General features: G+C 43.6%; 2 protein-coding genes across 6 annotated transcripts; one reads left to right on the forward strand and one right to left on the reverse strand.

Annotated features, from left to right (window-relative positions):
- The first annotated feature begins 505 nt into the window (after positions 1-505).
- Positions 506-14224, forward strand: LOC107372458 (gastrula zinc finger protein XlCGF57.1). 3 transcript variants are annotated; one of them, XM_070548580.1, is made up of 4 exons: positions 506-4014; positions 4085-4551; positions 12131-12215; positions 12284-14224. In XM_070548580.1, exons 2-4 carry the CDS (start codon positions 4549-4551, stop codon positions 13720-13722), a joined length of 1527 nt encoding a protein of 508 aa, XP_070404681.1. In that variant the 5' UTR covers positions 506-4014; positions 4085-4548; the 3' UTR covers positions 13723-14224. The 3 variants fall into 3 exon arrangements, with proteins under 3 accessions (XP_070404681.1, XP_070404682.1, XP_054593511.2); XM_070548581.1 differs by having other exon boundaries at positions 506-4227; XM_054737536.2 differs by lacking the exons at positions 506-4014; positions 4085-4551 and having other exon boundaries at positions 12088-12215; positions 12295-14224.
- On the reverse strand, positions 4545-10827 carry LOC139066249 (uncharacterized). 3 transcript variants are annotated; one of them, XM_070548688.1, is made up of 5 exons: positions 10747-10827; positions 9781-9974; positions 9550-9714; positions 4973-5217; positions 4545-4896 (listed from the first exon to the last, which is right to left on the reverse strand). In XM_070548688.1, the coding sequence occupies exons 2-5, from the start codon at positions 9969-9971 to the stop codon at positions 4874-4876; spliced, it is 624 nt and encodes a 207-aa protein (XP_070404789.1). In that variant the 5' UTR covers positions 9972-9974; positions 10747-10827; the 3' UTR covers positions 4545-4873. The 3 variants fall into 3 exon arrangements, with proteins under 3 accessions (XP_070404789.1, XP_070404787.1, XP_070404788.1); XM_070548686.1 differs by having other exon boundaries at positions 4545-5217; XM_070548687.1 differs by lacking the exon at positions 10747-10827 and having other exon boundaries at positions 4545-5217; positions 9781-10441.
- Positions 14225-18905: the final 4681 nt, after the last annotated feature.

The raw sequence follows: 18905 nt of genomic DNA on the forward strand, positions 1-18905 counted from the left end.
TCCAAAACATACGGCCGCAGGTCAGATGATACGACTACAAAATCTATCATCGATCTGCGACCTAGGCTGCCCTGGTACCAAGTGTACCGGTGGGCATCCTTATGTTCGAACATGGTGTTCGTTATGGCCAAACTGCGGCTTGCACAGAAGTCCAATAACAAAACACCGCTCGAGTTCAGATTAGGTGGGCCGTTCCTCCCAATCACACCCCTCCAGGTCAAGCTGTCATTTCCCACGTGACCATTGAAGTCCCCCAGCAGGACAATGGAGTCCCCTGATGGAGCACTAGTGATATTATATTATTATTATTATTATATTAGTGATATTCTCAGCACCAGAACAGTGAAACAAAGAAAGATTCCTGAGTTTGTTAGTAATTTTATTTATTAGGTGCATCTAACCTGTTCTATTTTTCTCTGAAATGAGATCAAATCAGTGCTTCTATGGGTTGTCTCCACTCTGCACTGGAAAATTTTACTTTATTTAGAGATGTGTTATTCCCCCCCCCCCCCCCCCCCCCACACACACACACACACACACCGGCCCCCCGCCACAGCTGGAAAAATTCCTAGGCGAAACACTGGACACCATGGGTAAGGGAGGTGGTGGAGGCTGAAGGAGAGATGCTAGATCTAACCTTATTGACTTTGTCCACAAAGAAAGACAGAAAGTTCTCACAGTCTGCAACAGAGTGGATGGAGGCTGTAGGAGAGGCAGGAGAGACGGTGCTGCTGATGGTGTTAAACAGCACCTTGGGGTTCCCTTTGCTCTGGGACACCAGGTTGGAGAAATAGGAAACCCTAGCGTCTCTGACTGCAGAGTTAAAGGATGTCAGAAGATCCTTTAGGTGCAGCAGATGGACGTGGAGATGGGCTTTCTTCCACAAACGTTCAATTTTTCTGCATTGGCGCTTCAGGCTGCGAAGGCTGTCATTAAACCAGGGAGTAGGGTTCACTGCAGGAACTGATCTGGTTCTGACAGGACAGATGTTGTCCAGAATGGAGAGGCAGTGCTCGTTAAACTGAGAAGTTAAGGAATCTGGGTCATTATCAGAAGAACAGGGTGGATCAAAAGCAGCAGAAAAATTGCTAGCTGTGCTCTCATTAAGAAAACGAGAACTAGCCATACGGCGAGCAGGAGGTGGGGACGCAGAAACTGACAAGTTAAAGAGGAGGCTGTCACAGGATAACACTTGTATTTTAATGAAGCAACAGATGTTTTACTTATAAGGCAGTTATGATTTTAAACAACAATGTCAGCGATCAGCAATTTTTCTCTATCAGTTGCTCTTCTATCAGCTTGAATCAGTCGGCCCATTCTGCTCTGACCTCTAGCATCAACAAGGCATTTGGCCCACAGGACTGCCGCATACTGGATGTTTTTCCCTTTTCACACCATTCTTTGTAAACCCTAGAAATGGTTGTGGGTGAAAATCCCAGTAACTGAGCAGATTGTGAATTACTCAGACCGGCCCGTCTGGCACCAACAACCATGCCACGCTCAGATTAGCTTAAATCACCTTTCTTTCCCATTCTGACCTTCAGTTTGGAGTTCAGGAGATGGTGTTGACCAGGACCACGCCCCTAAATGCAGGGTGGTAGAGACGTATGGAGACGGTCGTTCTGAGACATGAGACTGTGTGTTTTTGGTGAACATCAATGCAGGAGTGTGTAAAACAGCTCATGTTTAATTAAAATTAAATAAAATATTTATTTAACTTGACATAAATTGTAATGCTTGACTGTTGTGCTACAGCCATGGGAGGAACATTTTGGGTCCCAGCCAGATTCTCTGCTTCCCTGCTGCTCTCTCCATCATCATGCTGCTCCTTGCTCTGCCTCTCCACTTGTCTCTCCTTCACTCACCTCCTCCACTTCAGCCTACTTGTCTAATATATTAGCCACATGTTAGATTCCTAGCGATGGGTATCGAATTCGGTACTTTTTAATGTACCGACCGAATTCCATAGTTCCGACTGAGCACCGATTCACGTCATTCGAAACAGTGCCTCGTTTCGGTACCCGTCCTTCATAACGAGAACTTGTCTAGACAGCTGCGCATGCGCAACAGCGTTATGTCGGTCGCTGCGAGCCAGTTGTAAACAGAGCAGCATGGTAGAAAGAACGCACGCTAAAGCTTGGGTCCACTTCACTAAATGTGATGGGTAACTGGGTGATGATGAAACCAGCGACAACGATCTAAGTGAGACATCCTCATCTTAATCTGCTCCAGCAGCTAAATAAACTGTTTAAGATAACGTTAGCTTGATATGTTAGCTTCCATTGCCACCATTGTTATCAGCTAATGGTGCGTTTGCTTTCTCCTCGGAAATTCTAACTTCCCAGTAGGAAAAATCAAATGAAAAAGGACGGTAAAAGGAATGAAGATACACAGTAAATTTAGTTCACAGTAAAGATGTTTGCTTCAGTTTAATTATCAGCTTATAAAACTACAAGGACGATGTTAAAATACAAACAGTTGTGTGTTATTTATCGTGATATTTATCAAATATGGTTATATATTGAGAAAAATATATATTTCATTATAAAAGAGAATTAAAATATTAAACACTCAAAAGTATTTAAAATTGGTACCGTTAAGTACCGGTATCGATTCCTAGGTACCGGGAATTAGTACCGGATCGATTCAAATGTCAAAGGTACCCATCCCTATAGATTCCCTTCAATCACCAATAGGAACGTTGGGAATATCACACGTATCACGGTACAGATCACTCAGAGGGAACTGGGTCACGATAAAGAACAATGAGCATCTTCATCTAACGTTACCTCAACATCTTCCTCGGCTTCCTTCCTCTTCTTCTGAAAATGCGAGCAGAAATGAGTCTCGGTGGGAACATGACCCGACATGAAGCTGTACGCTGTTACCGATCTGGAATTACGCATTAACGACACACCACATTTGTTGGGTAATTAAATGTTGGGTAATTTGTACTTCTCCACTATCCCTTGTACCTGAAATAAACACACATCACAAAAGGGAGACATTTTACACTGAGTTAGCCAAATGAGTGGGAGACCACCAGTGACACTAACCCTCTCCAGAGCTAGAGTCCATGCGACTCTCTTACCAGAAACGGGCTCAAAACCTCAAACTTTAGCCAAACAATCTCACACGTCTTTTTCCTTTCATCAACCGAACTTTCTCACACACTCAAGAGCTTGTGGCTCACACAGCTGGCCCACTGCAATCAACTTAAACCACACTGCCAGCGGTTAAAGGCACGGTCCGTAAGATGACACCGGCAGGGTGAGGAGGAGGAGATTTTTGAATTCGAACGGCTGTTGCTCACTCCCCCGCCCTTCCTGAAAGAGCCAAAAGCCACGCCTCCTAATGTGCACGCGCAGAAAAAGCCGAGTCACCACCAGAGCATTGCTTCTTCGTAATAGAGCTGAGCTAGTGTTAGCAATGGAGTAATCTGAGGTAAGAAAGTTGTTTTTAACCAGCACATTAAACACTTACTGTTTACAAAAGGCATTTTATAAAGAATATCTATAAATATATTTATATTTTAAAATACCAGTAACAGTTGACAATCTATATTGTAAATAAAATTAATCCTATCAAATTGTTAGCATTTTATTACGAGTAATTAGCTTATTTTTAATTGCTTTGCCATTCAAGATGGGATGAATATATCAAAGCATATAATTTATGTGGTTGTTTTCATAGGGTTTCTGTTTATTGTTGGTTTAGCCCAAATTTTGACTAGATGTAATCCTGATCTGTGTCAAAATTGATTAATATGCAAGAGTACTTTTTATAATAGTATAATTTTTTTAATTCTAATACAAATTAGAGTTCATTGATTGAGGAATCCTCTGAGGAAGAGTTTGAACCTCCTATTGCATCCTCAAGACGTGGTGCAAAAAGGAGATGCCCACCATCATCTCAAAGCCGTGGTGCGTCGAGAGGCCGAAGAAGTGCGAGACACTCAGCTGTGGACCTTGGAGATGAAGATCTCTCTCGAGAGAGCGAATAGACTTTGAACGTGTAAGCATAACAATATTACACTAAATTATCCTAAAAACTGTTGCTGTAGCATCTCTTTCCACTTTTGTAGCAACACATACAGAACCTGAACCCTCAGCAGGCTATTGACGTCCTTACCATGGTGCTGGACAGAGACCTTGGTGTTCTCTTTGATGTACTTGCCCTCTCTGGTCCACCTGCCACAACACCTCCAACATCCAATCAACCTTCATGGTGTGTATGCTCCCACTGCAGAGATGCCAACTGATCTGGAAAAGAAATGCTGCCAACAGCCTCCCCAGACATGTATTTCAACTGTAACACACATGGAGGAGTTTATTCTGCAAAATGGTGTTCTTCGCCTGGCCAGAACGTTGTGGAATGAGTTTCGAGCGGTTTATGATGACCCGGACCCTGGTGAGGACAACAGACAGTTCCGCCATGCAGCTTACAGACAATTTGTAGCATGGCAGCATGGAAAACTTGGTGGAGGGCGCAGAGTAGTAATCCCAAGCTGTGTTGTCTGGAGGATAAGGGGAAAATTCCCTGACCCCAATGGTAACTACACTGGTTTTATTCCAAGACGATTATAAATAAATGTATATATTTGATATTTTACATAAGTTTGTTTTTTATATAGTTTTGTTTGATGCTCTAATAAAGTGTTCTAAAGCATAACTCTGTGTTGCATTTGTAAAAATACCATAAATGTTAAAACTCCTGCACAACAACAAAAACTTAAGTCTACCTCCAGCATTTTACATACATTTTTAAATTATTAGTCCTTATTTTCCCAAAATATATCTTTATTTTCAACAAACAAAAAAAACACAGGAAACAAAAATAAAGGTTTTGGGTTTTCTCTTGCCTCCCCCAACACCTATGTCTGTGGCAAAGTTTTACCTGTAAATAAAAAATAAACTCATTTAGCAATGGACTATTGTGTGGAAGATGTAAGGCAGATAATGTTTTATTTTACCATCACCGCGAGTCCGTAGGTGTTGTAGAAGTTCCTCTGTTGATGGTGCAGGGACTCCGGACAGCAAACCGTAACGCCTTGGATCCTCAGGCCTTAGCTTGTAGCGTCGAGGAAGACCTTTCTTGCTTGTCAAACGTTGGTTGACGATCATGGTTTGGATCTCTGGGATGTAGGAGTAGTCTTTTGCCACCTTCTCAGAATACAGCCTCCAGCATCTTGATTTTTTGTTGAATATTTTATGGTATCTGAAATGACACATGCCATAACTTGTAGTAGAGCCCTGCACTGAAGCCCTAGGCCCTCAGGTCGGGCTTCGGGCCAACGACTGTGTAATTACCTCGGACACGGGCCGGGCCGGGCTCCTTTATTTTTAATCGAATTCATTAAAAAAAATTGAAACACTTAAACCAGGGGTCGGCAACCTGTTCCCATCAAAGAGCCATTATTACCCGTTTCCCACAGTAAAGAAAACACTGGGAGCCACAGCAGCCGTGGCGTTGTGGGCGGGGCCTACCCTCAGACAGCAGAGCGCTGCTCACAACAGGTGACAGCAGCCAGTACCGGTCGCTCGTGTACGTCAAAGTTATCTTTCATAAGACGATAATCAATAAAATGATTTATATAAAGTGGATCCAGAAGTTGTAGCCCGTCTCTGCTACAATATTTAGATATTTTTCACCCTGTTGGTGGTTTTACTGAGCAGGTGCCACTTTTGTCATACGTTTCTTTTTAAAACACAAGGGCGTCAGTTTGTTTTCAGAATTGCTGGGGACAATAACCATACACTTGAGTGGGGTTTAAAAATTGCTGGGGACAATAAAGTAGGCTAGCACAGGGGTCGGCGGCTCTGGAACCGCATGCGGCTCTTCCATCCATCTGATGTTGCTCTCTGTGCTTGTGAAATAATGAATGGATATTTAAATAAAAAGCTTTATATTTTACTGCATTAATTTTACATCTGTAAGCTAATTCTAAATGTAAAGATTGTCGGCGTAAACCTGAACAGTTCCAACCCGGTCTTACTGTGAGACCGGGTTGACGCGTCACGCTTGTGCGTAATCATATCGGCGCTTCTGAGCTGCTTTCTGACCTTCCCCACCTACAAAGTTTAATTACAACAATCAAACGTGACAGAGCCTGGATTTGTATTCTGAACAGTCTAAACATGTTTTAAAAAGAAACGTAGGACAAAAGTGGCACCTGCTCAGTAAAACCATCAACAGGGTGAAAAATACCAAAAATTGAAGGCAGAGACCGGCTACAACTTCTGGATCCATTTTATATAAATCGTTTTATTGATTATCGTCTTATGAAAGATAATTAAGATGTACATGAGCGATCAGGCGCGTTGCAAGCTTTTCAAAAGTGTGGGGGATGTTGTCTGTGCCTAAAATAATTTCATGTTATTCATCTTGTTAGTTTAATTTCCATAATAGCGGAGCAGGTGCGAATTTTAGACGCGTCACGCATGTCTCCGTTTTAAACATGTTTAAACTGTTCAGAATACAAATCCAGGCTCTGTCTCGTTAGATTGGTGTAACTAAAGTTTGTACTGAATGAAACTTTACATTAAACCATGTTGAAAAGTAAAGGATCCGATTAAATAGTTTCCCCCTCATTTACAGTCAGTACAGTGCAGTGCGCACGGCTCTGGGGTTAATCAAGTTTAATTGTAACATTAATGTGTTACTGGACACGCTGGTCTGGTTGGTTAGACCAGTGTTTGAAGTGGAAAACACACACACACACACACACACACACACACGCACACCAATTAAAATAATGCTGATAGCGTGGACTAGAAGCCAGGTGATGGTTTACATATTTAAATGATGATCAGGCTGCTGTAAAATGTAATCTCCATCCACATCCAGACACAATTATCCTCTATTCTTTCTCTATTTGCTCTGCTCTTGTCTGGGCTGACGTAGCTGATGGTGCGCGCGGCGCGCCTAACTAGCGGCTGATGCACATTTTACGCATTTGGAGAGGTGGACTGGATGCTTTGCGTTTACTGGAAGTTGGTCCACTTAACGCACGGTTGTAGACTAAATATTAATGACAAATGAATGAAAATTAAATTGTGAGTTTTTACTTAATATTTTAGAAATAAAAATGACGGGGGAAAACATTTATGATGTCTTTTTAAACTAAATTTTCTAGTGCGACCTGCCTGCTTCACTTAAGTCATTGCTTATTAAGGTCCGTCCAAAATTACCGTGGCCCATCCAAAAATGAAAACCTGGCGCCGCGCCTGTTATAAACCTCTGCAAATTGTTGTTCTTCACTTTATCAAACTCAGACTTTGTACAGCTAATGTCAAGATGTAAAATTATGAATTCAGTCGAGCTCTTCCGTCCGTCCCTCTCCTGCTCTCCTGGAAACCCGACATCGGCTGGGAGGTGAAGAAGGAGATGAGGCAAACAGAGTGAGTGCGACGTAAAGAAACCAGACTGGTGTGGAGGTGAGCAAAACAGCTGGAAAAGTGTGGGTGTTGAATCCCCCACGGGTGCGACGCCCTCGGCTGCTGTCACCTGTTGTGAGCAGCTCTCTGCTGTCTGAGGGTAGGCCCCGCCCACAATGCTGCGGCTGCTGCGTGTTTTCTTTACTGTGGGAAATGGGTAATAATGGCTCTTTGATGGGAACAGGTTACCGACCCCTGGTATAAGATCTGAGCTGGTAAAACAAAAATCCTCATCAGCAGGCGTTTTTGAAAGTGGGGGGGACACAGCTGCCAATCACTAATTTTGCCGGGGACATGTCCCCGGCGTCCCCGGTTAAAATGACGCCTATGTTAAAACATGTTTAGACTGTTCAGAATACAAATCCAGGCTCTGTCACGTTTGATTGTTGTAATTAAACTTTGTAGGTGGGGAAGGTCAGAAAAGGATCCGATCATTTTGTTTTTCCCTCATTTACAGCGACGGAGATAACGGCGCAGTGCGCCTGGCTCTGGTGTTAACCAAGTTTAATTATATCTCTTTGCAACAATTGTCACAAGAAAACAGAACAGTTAAAAGCAGGGCTTGTGTTGTGTTGACCGGACAGTTCCCGTATTTGACCGTTTATTTTGACGGAGAAAGAATAGAAAGAATGACCCCGACGCATGCAGACAAACTGACATTTTATTCTATGCACATCACAGATGTAGCTAAATCACCCAAGAAAAGATTCCCATCTGAACATCTGAGCTGGACACTGAGCTCAGCCCAGCTCACAGTCAGCGTGTACTACATAAGGTACACAGCGAGCTGAAGATGTGGAGAGGGGCTTGGAGCACGTCGCAGAACCAGAGCGCATGCGGGAAGATTCCTCCGACTGATCTTCCCGCTGATCTGAATCTGATGCGGCTCTCTGCTTGTAAAATAATGAATGGATATTTAAATAAAAAGCTTTATATTTTACTGCATTAATTTTATATCTATAAGTCAATTCTATGTAAAGATTGTCTGTGTAAACCTGAACAGGTCCAACCCGGTCTTGCTGTGAGACCGGGTTGACGGGTCACGCTTGTGCGTAATCATATCGGTCGCATTCTGAGCTGAAGAGGATGTGAGATTCTGGGCTTCTCCTCAGACGGCTCCTGGATGTGTCGCCACATTGGAGACAGGAACAAGCGCTATTCAGCCAAAGTTTCATAATCAGGAAACATTTTCTAAGTGACAAGTCTCGCTGAGCGACAGGGTTTGGAAAACGCTCGCTTCAGTGGGAGGAACCTTCCCGCATGTGCTCTGGTTCTGCGACGCGCTCCAAGCCAATCTCCACATCTTCAGCTTGCTGTGCACATATGCGCTGACAGCGAGCTGCGCTGAGCAGTGTCCAGCTCAGATGTTCAGATGGGAATCTTTTCTTGGGTGATTTAGCTACATCTGCGATGTGCGTAGAATAAAATGTCAGTTCGTCTGCTTGCGTCGGGGTAATTCTTTCTATTCTTTCTCTGTCAAAATAAACGGTCAAATACGGGAACTGTCCGGTCAACACAAGCCCTGCTTTTGACTGTTCTGTTTTCTTGTGAAAATTGTTGGAAAGAGATAAAATTTAACTAGATTAACACCAGAGCCAGTGCGCCGTTATCTCCGTGACGGTAAATGAGGGAAAAACAAATTGATCGGATCCTGCACGTCTTTTAACACATTGGTCAGGGTTGACGCACTTTGTTTTCATTTAGTTGGTTAAAAAAAGTCTGGCTCGGGTCGGGCTAGAGAATCCTGAAAACCTTTTCGGACCGGGTCGAGCTGGAGCTCCACTCCCTCGGGCCGGGCCGGACACGGGCTCAGATTTTAGGCCCGTGCAGGGCTCTAACTTGTAGTATACAACAAATTAGCTGAAAAAGTGTTTTAAATTAAAAGTAATTTAGGTAAGCCCCACCTGGAGGCGCTATTATTGAAAATGTGGTGTTTCTGTTATTCTACAGTTGGCCTCTTAACAGCATGTTGTTAAACCAATATGTAGCAGTTAGGAGCGTTGTGGTTGTTCATCTGAGGAAGTTGTTAATAAAAAATGACTAAAACTGGACCAGTGAATTATGAATTCATGAGTGTATGTTTTATTAAAAATATAAATAAATAAATACATACTGTATCGATCCATCTGCTCTCCTCTTCACTTCTCGATGTGAGTGGTGATTGTAGTCCAGTGCAGCAAGCAGTATCCGTGCCTCGTAAACAGGTGGGATGTAACTGAATCTTTTGCTTGCATACATTAGGAGATGGTTGTGAAACGCCTCCAAATTTGCTGTAGATCTAAAACAAGAATTTAACATTTAGAACAATTATATTATTATTTATAGCTATAATTAAATACAGTACCTGAATTTCAAATGTTTTGGGACTTCTTTCAGCCAGCGTTCACTGAGAATGATGTCACTGAGGGCTTTGTGTGGAGTGGAGCCTTTCTGAATCCAGTCTTTCTCTCTGTCACTTAGTAAAGGATCATGCTGACAAGCATCCAGAGACCACTCATGTTCTCCAGTCACATGATGGAGTAGACCGATCCACATGTCCTAAAAGACATATGTGGCAATTAGTTACACTTTTTTATATGAAAACACAAATAATGCACTTACAAAAAACTCATAAGTGTTTGCCGACTTGCAGCAAAACCAAAAATGGTTACAGATATCTTTGTTCCACTGTAATAAAACAAATCTCCCCAGCCTTCACAGATTTTTGCACGAGCTGATTATCATTCCTTTTATTTTAATATGGAGTTTTCACGTAGGTAAGACCGCAAAATCAGACAGTAATCTGTACACGTGGCCCACCCAGGCTAGCACAATATGTCTTTCAGTGCTAATGGAAACGTAAGGTTTTGGATACGTTCCTGATCAATCACACCTAATTCTAACTGCTGAATCATCTCCTCAGACTTCTACAAGTGCTACATGAGCTGCTGATTACTCATTTTAATCAAACACGCAGCTCAGGAAAGTGTAAACATCTAATACAGCGTTCAAGATGCTAACTGAACCCCGCTAACTCTGAAGTTATAAATAAGAGCTTAAAACAATACACTGATATGGCCTATAGTTAAATGCCACACTAATCATTAGCTCCCATATAAAAAAAACACTAAAATCCCCTTTCGTTACTCAAACTTCTTCCAAATATAGCATAAATAGTTCGACTAGCATCGATTCATGTCGACTTAGCATTCAAGCTAATGCTACATTAGCCAATAGGACACCAAACATACAAAGCTTGTTTGCTCTATTACTTCTTTCAGTGAAAGAAAGATTTTAAGTAAATTTATCCGAAAAACAATAAATAGCTTACCTGTCTAAAAGATACTTTGCCAACTCTTCATCCGTTTTCAGGCCGTGTAGATCACGAAAATCTCTCCATCGTGTGTAAAACAATCTCCAATGTAAATTCTACTCGACTGTCTTAAACGTCTTACAGCCACTTTTGAAGAAGGGCTTTTAAACTTTTTAAATGTTTTTTGAGATGTGGAAGGCAGTCAAGGAATCTGTAATTTGGGGTTTTGTTGCTCCATGTTTCTGCAGTAAGCCGAGTGAGGCGCGTGACACTGTTGTGCACGCTGAGATCTGCTCGTGCTCGATGATTGACAGCTGCCCCCTGGTGGAAACGCAGCACTATTGGTCAATGCGTTAGGCTTGCAGAAATATTGGCTGAGCTCTACAGGGCAGGGGAGGAACTTAGGAGAAAATTGAAATATTAAAGATTATTTACTTTTTTTAATAAAATTGGGTCAGATGGTCACAATCAAACATTTTTAAAGTTATTCTACATTTAAATCTTAGACTGTGCCTTTAAGGAAAAAGGTGCAAATTAATGAAGTACTTACTCTCCTCTGCGTGGTACATTCGTCCTGAGTTCGGGAAGGCGAGAGCTTAAATTGGAATCTGCCTGCAAGGCTAAAAGGCCGGCCGGTGAAACAATTTTAGGTCCCCGGGCTTTGATGGAGGTAAGTGGCGCCTGTACGGCTCCCCGAAGTCAGCTTCCCACCGACTGCTCTGCCTCCCCGTACGGGCCACCAAATGATAGGGAATTTTTCATTTATCCCATATTACCTTAAAGAACGACAGACAGAGAGAGAGAGTAGATTGATTATTCGTAATTTCCATTACCCTGAATCGTCATGCGAGAGCTGGGCGCTGAAAACCCGTCCATGGAGCCACCCGGAAACCTCCCCCACTCTGCTCCAGACAAAGCCCTCAGCTCACCAGCTCTGCATGCCCGCATTCTCCACCAAAATGTTGGGTAATTAAATGTTGGGTAATTTGTACTTCTCCACTATCTCTTGAACCTGAAATAAACACACATCACAAAAGGGAGACATTTTACACTGAATTAGCCAAATGAGGGGGAGACAACCAATGACACTAACCCTCTCCAGAGCTAGATGCCACGCGACTCCCCCTTTCTTCAGAGTTTCCAGTGGCTTTAATCAGCAAAGGATGGAGAAGGCGGGGCCTTCTCGGGTTACAGAGGTACAGAGACCCATCACCCCCCACACAAAGGAAGATTCACAGACCAAGCAAAATGAACATTTAATCAAAATACCTAACAACATTGACTACGTTACTGTTCACATGTAGCAGCGTGCGTTAGCATGAAGCTGGTTTTCACAGGTCTGAACTAAAAATGCCTTCTTCTAACGTAAGGTTCCTTTCTTCCACCTTTTCTCTCCCTGTAGTTTTCTTTAACTCGTGAGAGCAGCGCACCGCACAGAAGCCGGCTCCTTCACACACGGGGAAAAACGGCAGTACTGGTTTTTCAAAGTAAAATACATTTTAAAGTTTTGTTATATTTAAATTCATTTTAAACTGTGATAATTCATTCTCTGTAGTTGTGTGTCAGTTTAAGGAAGAAGGAAGAGCTCCTGAAGAACTGAGGCCTCCTTTGAACCAGAAGGACATGGAGCCCCTCAACATGAAGCAGGAAGAGGAGGAGCAGCTTGATGAGATCAAAACTGATGCCACCAACATTTCATTCTCTGCAGTTTCTCATCAGGTTAAGGAAGAAGGAAGAGAAGTTCTGTTGTCACAGTTTGATCAGAAACAACCTAAAGACAGAGATCTTCCAACCAGCAGCACCACTGACCAGATGACAGCAGAAAGTGGTAGAGAGGACTGTGGAGGAGCAGAAACTACCAGGAATCCAGATCTAAATCTTTATGAATATGATTCTAACTCTTCAGAGACTGAAGTCAGCAATGATGAAGATGATGACCAGGATGGCAACAATTCTGACTGTCAGCTGAAACTCTTGTCAGATTCTGAGCCAAACACCAAAGATGATAACAAAGACTGGAAGGAGAGCAGGTCTTCTAAATCACATGTTAAGGCTGTCAAATCTTTCAGCTGCCCAGAGTGTGGTGAACAGTTTCTCCATGAGCGGTCTCTCCAGAAACACATGAGAGTGACAAGTCATTCAGGACTGAAGTCTTCAAGCTGTTGTGTTGATAAGAAACGTGTTAGAGTGAAGCAAAATGTAGACTCTAGCAGGAAAGTTCAGACAAAACTAAAATCATTTAGTTGTGATGACTGTGGAAAAAGTTTCAGCTGCATATCACATTTAAACATTCACATGAGAGTTCACACAGGACAGAAGCCTTTTGCTTGTGAGTTCTGTGGACAGAGGTTTAGTGTAAAGTCTAGTTTAAACATTCACATGAGAGTCCACACAGGCGAGAAGCATTTTACTTGTGAGCTCTGTGGACAAAGATTCGCACTCAAGGGAAATTTAGACAGACACATGAGAGTCCATACAGGACAGAAGCCTTTTGCTTGTGAGCTCTGTGGACAAAGATTCACACTCAAGGGAAATTTAGACAGACACATGAGAGTCCATACAGGACAGAAGCCTTTTGCTTGTGAGCTCTGTGGACAAAGGTTTAGTCTAAAGTCTAGTTTAAACAGTCACATGAGAATTCACACAGGACAGAAGCCTTTTCCTTGTGAGCTCTGTGGACAAAGATTTTGTGATAAGTCAAGTTTAAACAAACACATGAGAGTTCACACAGGAGAGAAGCCTTTTACTTGTGAGCTCTGTGGACAAAGATTTAGTCGAAAGACACATTTAAACACTCACATGAGAGTCCATACAGGACAGAAGCCTTTTGCTTGTGAGCTCTGTGGACAAAGATTTACCCAAAAGGGAAATTCAGACACTCACATGAGAGTCCATACAGGACAGAAGCCTTTTGCTTGTGAGCTCTGCGGACAAAGATTTGCTCAAAAGAGAAGTTTAAACTTTCACACGAGAGTCCACACAGGACAGAATTAATTTACATTATTAAAATATATATTTTGTGACTTCTAAGGGTGTTGAATGAAATGTGCTACTGATCTGGAAGCTCTTTTAACTGAAATGAAAGGCAGCAGTTTTATTAAATGTTTTGTTTTTGGAGAAGAAAAGGTTGAAAATGAAATGTTTGTTTGCCACTAAAGAGTTTTATTTAATCTCTTTGTTCACTATTCAGTTTGTTGTTCGCTGTTTCTGGAGTTTAAACGTAAATGCTGATTTTTTGCAAAGTGAGATGGCTCGCCATCAAATTCAGCAGATTAATCCACTCGTGTAATTATCTGTCATGCAAATACAGGTGCTGGCCAGTAAATTAGAATATCATCAAAAGGTTGAAAATATTTCAGTAATTCCATTCAAAACGTGAAACTTGTACATTATATTCATGCAATGCACACAGACCAATGTATTTCCGATGTTTATTACGTTTAATTTTGATATTTATAGGTGACAACCAATGAAAACATCAAATCTGGTATCTCAGAAAATTAGAATATTCTAAAGGCCAATGAAAAAATGTTTGTTTCTCTAATGTTGGCCAACTGAAAAGAATGAACATGAAAAGAATGTGCATGTATAGCACTCAATACTTAGTCGGGGCTCCTTTTGCCTCAATAACTGCAGTAATGCGGCGTGGCATGGACTCGATCAGTCTGTGGCACTGCTCAGGTGTTATGAGAGCCCAGGTTGCTCTGATAGTCGTCTTCAGCTCCTCTGCATTGTTGGGTCTAGCGTATTGCATCCTCCGCTTCACAATACCCCATAGATTTTCTATGGGGTTAAGGTCAGGCGAGTTTGCTGGCCAATCAAGGACAGGGATACCATGGTCCTTGAACCAGGTGCTGGTGGTTTTGGCACTGTGTGCAGGTGCCAAGTCCTGTTGAAAGGTGAAGTCTGCATCCCCATAAAGTTGGTCAGCAGCAGGAAGCATGAAGTGCTCTAAAACTTCCTGGTAGACGGCTGCATTGACCCTGGACCTCAGGAAACAGAGTGGGCCAACACCGGCAGATGACATGGCACCCCACACCATCACTGACGGTGGAAACTTTACACTGGACCTCATGCAACATGGATTCTGTGCTTCTCCGCTCTTCCTCCAGACTCTGGGTCCTTGATTTCCAAAGGAAATGCAGAACTTGCTTTCATCAGAAAACATAACTTTGGACCACTCAGCATCAGTCCAGTCCTTTTTGTCCTTGGCCCAGGCGAGACGCTTCTTGCGCTGTTTCATGTTCAAGAGTGGCTTGACACACGGAATGCGACACCTGAATCCCATGTCTTTCATGAGTCTCCTCGTGGTGGTTCTTGAAGCGCTGACTCCAGCTGCAGTCCACTCTTTGTGGATCTCCCCCACATTTTTGAATGGGTTTGTCGTCACAATTCTCTGCAGGGTGCGGTTATCCCTAGAGCTTGTACACTTTTTTCTACCACATTTTTTCCGTCCCTTCGCCTGTCTGTTAATGTGCTTGGACACAGAGCTCTGCGAACAGCCAGCTTCTTTAGCAATCACCTTTTGTGTCTTGCCCTCCTTGTGCAAGGTGTCAATGATTGTCTTTTGGACAGCTGTTAAGTCAGAAGTCTTCCCCATGATTGTGGTGCCTTCAAAACAAGACTGAGGGACCTTTTAAAGGCCTTTGCAGGTGTTTTGAGTAAATCAGCTGATTAGAGTGGCAGCAGGTGTCTTCTATATTCAGCCTTTTCAGAATATTCTAATTTTTTGAGATACCAAATTTGGAGTTTTCATTAGTTGTCACTTATGAATATCAAATTTAAATGTAATGAACATTGGAAATACATTGGTCTGTGTGCATTGCATGAATATAATGTACAAGTTTCACGTTTTGAATGGAATTACTGAAATATTTTCAACCTTTTGATGATATTCTAATTTACTGGCCAGCACCTGTAAACCTGATCAAAAATTAATACTTATATTATCCATATTTTTTGGCATCCAAATACAATTGGAAACTCTGATTCACATCTAGCAAAAGTATAAATCTGGTTTTCTCAAAAATCTGACTTTTGTGCAACAGTTATTAACCAGAATATGTACAATGAACTTTTAACGTTTTTTCAGGTAGTGCAAACTTATTTGAAATACCGTAAATCCTCTAATATTGGCCTATATTCAATTAACGGCCGGGTATCACACTTTGGTCGGCGGAGGTGAATAATGGCCGTTTTTTTTTATTGTGGCCGGGTGGAATGTGGTAACAAGCAGGTACGGGGGGTGGTTGTGTCATCCGTCTCACTTTTGATTCGCCAGTGATATACCACGAGGGTAACTAACCGTGCGGAGACGAAGAGAAGGAGAAAATTTGATATCAAGTTCAAAGAGAACGTGTTGATTATGCGGCAGAACACTCTGGGGAGCAGTAGGGGTTGTATGAACTAGTCACTAGTCGACTTCACCGCTCTATAGTGACTTTTTATGCCTGCCATCGACTAGTCGCTGACACATGATAATGACCGGCAAGCTGCAGTCCTCGGAAAAGACAGCGGCCTGCTGTCAGCAGGTGACAAGCTCCTGCGCGTTGGGAAGCAACGCGCTGTGCCAGAGCGTCAGTACTGACACCCGCCGTAAAACGGACATTTAACCAAATTGTGACGTTTACCCTCTTGCAATTTAACCTTCCCCTCACCCCCATCCTAACCTTAACCAGCTTGCGCATGCAAAGCTCTGATCGTTGACACGCTCCAGACATCTGCGTCCTGAGCACGGCCACAGTAACATTATCAAATCAGGTGTCGCCACCTCAAAAAAAAAATTTAACACGCGATCGTTCATGTCGGCTCATTTCCTTTTATGTTTTCTGTCTTTTATTTGTGCCTGATGCTTTTCGCTGCTGTGGATCAGGGCACACGTGACCCAACACGTAGCTCGACCGGCCATCTTGGGTAGGTCAAAAGGGAGTGATATTTTTGGAATTACTAAACAATTTTGCCCCAAATATTCATTCTAAAGCCAAGCTTCCCTGTAACTAATTCTTTAATAAGTCTACAGATAAGGTTGTTTCTGGGTAAGATTAGTAAATTAAAGAACTCATTACTAATTGGAAGATGGGCACAGAGGAAACAATGCAATTACCATCACAACTTCAGGCTGCGATGCAAAGCGCTTTCCTACCGATGATGACTGAGATAAAGACCATGATGAACATGTTCTGCACTCTTCAGCAGGACGTTGAGGACGTCAAACATTTTGTGCGTGATTTTCAGGCGGCACGGGCAGCGAACCCGTGTTTGGCCGAGAAGCCGCCAAATGGGACGAGGATGCTGCATGCTGGTGTTTTGAAAGGTTCTGACTCACAGGAAAACAACAACACCTCGCCGATCGTTCCATCCGTGGCGATGTTAAACGATGCACCCATGGACGATGGCCCAGGTACCGCTATCGCCGTAGCTGACAAAATATTGCTCGCACCTTTCGACGTGAAGGAGGGGACTAGTAGACCCACAGTAGAGGTCACTGTACATCAGGGACATCGCTGTGTCGCTTTACTAGACACGGGTTCGGACATTACGATCATGAGCAAAGGTTTTTACAACGGCATGTGCGACAAAAGGGGGGAGGGCCTCTCCCCCCCGCCCACACTCATTCCGTGCTCGTTAACTGTCAATGATTTCAATGGCATTCCAGCAAACTTGTCTTCGAAGACTGAGATCCAGATCTCGATAGGGCCCATGATCTTGAAACACCCCGTGTACATCAGTGAGGCTATGACCATGCACATGATCATAGGTAAGGACTGTCTCCAGCGCCTTGACTCTTTCATCGGCTACGAATCCGGACAACTGTTTGCATGTGTGAGAAAGCCTAAACCGTACAATCCGCCGCCTGACGCGGACTTCCACTGTTCTGTGGCAAGTCTTCAGGAAGGGGGCGCGACTGCGGGCTCACCACCACGCTCAAAGCCACCGGGAAAGCCCCCTGAAGTTCTGTCCCAGATTGAGAAAGTCATAGACCAAGCGGATGCTCTCACCCCTGGCGTCCCAAGGACCAGTCCAGGAAATCATTGACAGCCTCTTGGCTAAAGGGATCATTCGACCCTGCAACAGCACCTACTCGGCTCCGTTGTGGCCGGTAAAGAAGCCTAACCCCCAAATTCCACTACCTCCGCTGCGCTCCGACACGAACGCCGGAGCAAAATCGGTCCCGTTGTAGTCAATCAGAGCAATTCCACTACTGCGGCCGTGCTCCGGCAGTGCGGCGCAGTGCGCCGCCCTCTGTTCCGGCGTCCGGCAAAAATAGAATCGATCCTATTTTCGCCGGGCGCCGGAGCACCTCCGCAGTAAATGGACAGAAATCACAACGGCCCAACAGGAAAAGGAGCAAGCACAATTTCCGTTTTTCACAATAAATCGATAAACAAAAGGCGTTTTTTGTTTCATATGCACAGGTTTAACAACTTTTAACAACTATCAATGGCGGCTGAAGTTTAAATGCACAAAAGTAAGCCATAAATACAGTTTCTACTATCAAAGTAGTCACACTTTGTTGATCCAAACACTGCTGATCTGTCAACACAAATGATGGGCAGATTAAACAGCTCATGCCGATGTTTCTCCCACACAACGGGTGTTTGGATCTAACTTCCGCGTTTACTGCTCGGACTGTATCGCAATATCTCGAAAATCCCGCGCATGCTTGTTTGCCCCCCTCAGGTCTCCGCACCGGAGCGGAGCCGTTGTAGAGCGGGTACCAGTAAAAATTGAGTTCGGAAGCGAGCGGCTGCGGAAGGCGGGGGCGGACCGGAGCGGAGCGGAGGTAGTGGAATTTGGGGGTAATGGTAAGTGGCGACTAACCATTGACTACCGGCAACTCAACAGACAGGTTCCCTTGTCTAGGTTGCCTATGGCACGCCTGGAGCAGGAGCTTCCAAGAGTGAAAGATGCTAAGTACTTTTCCACACTTGATATTGCGTCCGGATTTTGGACGATTCCCGTCCACGAATCGGACCAACACAAACTTGCCTTCTCCTTTGCCAACCGGCAGTACACCTTCACCCGGTGTCCTTTTGGTTATTCCAACTCACCTGCTGAGTTCAACATCTTCCTGAACAAAGCCTGCCCCGATGCTCGAGAGCGGGGGACCCTCATCTATGTCGACGACATTCTTATTCGCAAGCGTACATTAGATGACCACCTGTCCGAGCTGGACC

Source organism: Nothobranchius furzeri, chromosome 2, assembly GCF_043380555.1.
Source record: "Nothobranchius furzeri strain GRZ-AD chromosome 2, NfurGRZ-RIMD1, whole genome shotgun sequence".
NCBI classification, from domain to species: domain Eukaryota; kingdom Metazoa; phylum Chordata; class Actinopteri; order Cyprinodontiformes; family Nothobranchiidae; genus Nothobranchius; species Nothobranchius furzeri.

Excerpts from the sequence above, each read along its gene's own strand:
- LOC107372458 (XM_070548581.1), top strand. Across the intron at positions 12,216-12,283 it reads GGCAGTACTGGTTTTTCAAA|TTGTGTGTCAGTTTAAGGAA; the intron begins GTAAAATACATT and ends CATTCTCTGTAG.
- LOC139066249 (XM_070548686.1), bottom strand. The coding sequence starts at position 9,971 with ATGTGGATCGGTCTACTCCATCATGTGACTGGAGAACATGAGTGGTCT. Across the intron at positions 9,715-9,780 it reads CCAAAACATTTGAAATTCAG|ATCTACAGCAAATTTGGAGG; the intron begins GTACTGTATTTA and ends TTCTTGTTTTAG. Across the intron at positions 5,218-9,549 it reads AGAGCAGATGGATCGATACA|ATACCATAAAATATTCAACA; the intron begins GTATGTATTTAT and ends GTGTCATTTCAG.